Source organism: Penaeus vannamei, chromosome 13, assembly GCF_042767895.1.
Source record: "Penaeus vannamei isolate JL-2024 chromosome 13, ASM4276789v1, whole genome shotgun sequence".
NCBI classification, from domain to species: Eukaryota; Metazoa; Arthropoda; class Malacostraca; order Decapoda; family Penaeidae; genus Penaeus; species Penaeus vannamei.
The window spans coordinates 44,782,691-44,785,190 of record NC_091561.1 but is presented as its reverse complement, the minus strand read 5'-3'; the positions used below and the strand labels follow the sequence as shown (position 1 = coordinate 44,785,190).

General features: G+C 29.5%; 1 protein-coding gene and 1 non-coding gene across 2 annotated transcripts in view; one reads left to right on the top strand and one right to left on the bottom strand.

The window, feature by feature from the left end:
• The window catches only part of LOC138863872 (small nucleolar RNA snR46), a 169-nt gene extending 151 nt beyond the window's left edge, over positions 1-18 (bottom strand). The window contains exon 1 of the small nucleolar RNA XR_011399041.1: positions 1-18. This exon is cut by the window's left edge and continues 151 nt beyond it. This is a non-coding gene — a small nucleolar RNA (small nucleolar RNA snR46).
• Positions 19-1,278: 1,260 nt separating this feature from the next.
• LOC113804563 (astacin-like metalloprotease toxin 2) overlaps positions 1,279-2,500 on the top strand; it is a 10,079-nt gene continuing 8,857 nt past the window's right edge. The window contains exon 1 of the mRNA XM_070129308.1: positions 1,279-1,565. Within this exon, the coding sequence (XP_069985409.1) occupies positions 1,472-1,565 (94 nt within the window). The 5' untranslated portion in view covers positions 1,279-1,471. The remainder of the gene's footprint in view (positions 1,566-2,500) is intronic.

Below are 2,500 nucleotides of genomic sequence, written 5' to 3'. Positions count from 1 at the left end.
TATATGTATATAGGCCTATATATGTATATATATATGTATTATATGTATATATATGTATATATATGTATATATATACATATATATGTATGTATCATATGTATATATATATATGTATATATATATATATATATATATATATATATATATATACATATATATATATATATATATATATATATATATATATATATACATATATACATATATATACATATATATATATATATATATATATATATATATATATATATATATATATATATATATATATATATATATATACATATATATACATATATGTATACATATATATATATATATATATATATATATATATATATATATATATATATATATATATGTATATATATATATGTATATATATATATATGTATATATATATATATATATATATATATATATATATATATATATATATATATATATATATGTGTGTGTGTGTGTGTGTGTGTGTGTGTGTGTGTGTGTGTGTGTGTGTGTGTGTGTGTGTGTGTGTGTATGTATATATATATATATATATATATATATATATATATATATATATATATATATATATGTATGTATGTATGTATGTATATATATATTCATATGCACACACACACACGTGTATATTCTTTATATATATGACCATGCACAAAAAAACAACAACTTTTCTGTTGACCAGTAACAACAGAAATGCATGGACTGACTAACCAGCGGCGGAATCCCAAGACCCATTTTTTATTGTTCAAAGGAAGTAATTGTATTAGAATGACTTAAAGCTTTAGAAAATGGAAAAGAAGTTTCGTGAAAATATCTCTATCTTTGGACTATTTTTTTTCTTTTTAATTTCTACATTGCGTTAGTTTGTATCTCATGTTGCCATTACTATGTTTATTCAGATTTGTATAAACCTCTGCAACACACTACACTATTTGTTTATTATTACCGCGTTGACAATTAATATCTATTTCTCCCAAACCCGGACATAATTTAATGGTAATTTCCACTCTCCCTCTACCCCCTCCCCCCCCTCCCCTCTCCCGACCTCCACCTATACAAATAACACATCCTTTACCTTAATTATATAAAGTTAGCCATCAATTGCGGATGTGTATTTACTCCCTTTAAATTTTTAAAAAAGTTTCCGAGTGCATGAATCATCATCAGGTCGGAAGTGACGTAGCTTCTGAGGTCACGGGATGAACCTGCGAGGCGAGGAGCGCGGGGTTATATTATACCCTCGTGAGTAGGACGATCTCACTCTCGGACGCGCGCTGGAGCTCTCAGGGTTTCGGACCTTCGTCGCGCGCTGGGGGGCTACGAATCTATTTTCTTTTATATATATATTACATTTTAAACGCGTTTTTAAAAAGAAAGATAGATTGAAATTTACTCGTTTTAGAGTGGATAATAAATATAGAATAAGATATTGATTTTTGAAGTGTTAAAAGGAAGAAAAAAGTGTAGAATGTCACGTTTATTTTTCCTGTTAATGTTTACCGTAACAATTATTCAAGCCGCCACAGGAGCGAGTGTGTGTGGGCGTGAGGGCTGTCCTGAAGGTAAGGCTGTAAATTTTATTTTTGCATTAAAAAAATATCTATACTTTACATAAACACACACAGTCATACACACCCATAAGTATGTTTGTATACGTAGATCTGTAGAAAGATGCTCGCTCATACATAATATTACTTTTGTGCACGTATGTAAGTATGTATGTATGTATTTATACGTAAACATGTAGGAAGATAGATGGGAAGAGACACAATAATGATACGTTTCGAAGGGAAATTCTTAACATTTTCGATACACAGATATACACACGTAAACGAACACACACGCACACGAACACACGCACACAAATACACACGCACACGAATACACACGCACTCAAACACACGAACACGAACACGCACTCAAACACACGAACACGAACACGCACTCAAACACACGAACACACACACAAACACACGCACACAAACACACAAGCACACGCACACAAACACACACACACACATACCAGAATCTTTATACACTCACCAATCAAATCCCAACTAATGTAATCTTTAACAACAGGTCATTGAGTGTTATCACAAATAGCGTCGTGTAAATGAAATGGACGTATTTTCTGCATGATAGTCATAGCAATTAATTTAATATCGCTGTCACTTTATCTTCATCATTATATTATAATATCATCATAATTCTCATTGTTATTTTTGCTGGTGTTATGATAACAGTAATAATGATAATGATGATAATAGAGAAGAAAAATATGATGATGAGAATGATGATAATCATAATAAAACAATGATAATGGTGATGATAATAATGATAATAACAATAACTATAGCCACTATCATCATAATCATTCTCATTGTTATTTTTGCTGGGGTTATGATAATGGTAATAATGATAATGATGATAATAATGATGAAGAAAGATATGATGATGATAATGATCATAATCATAATAGTAAAAACAATGATAATGG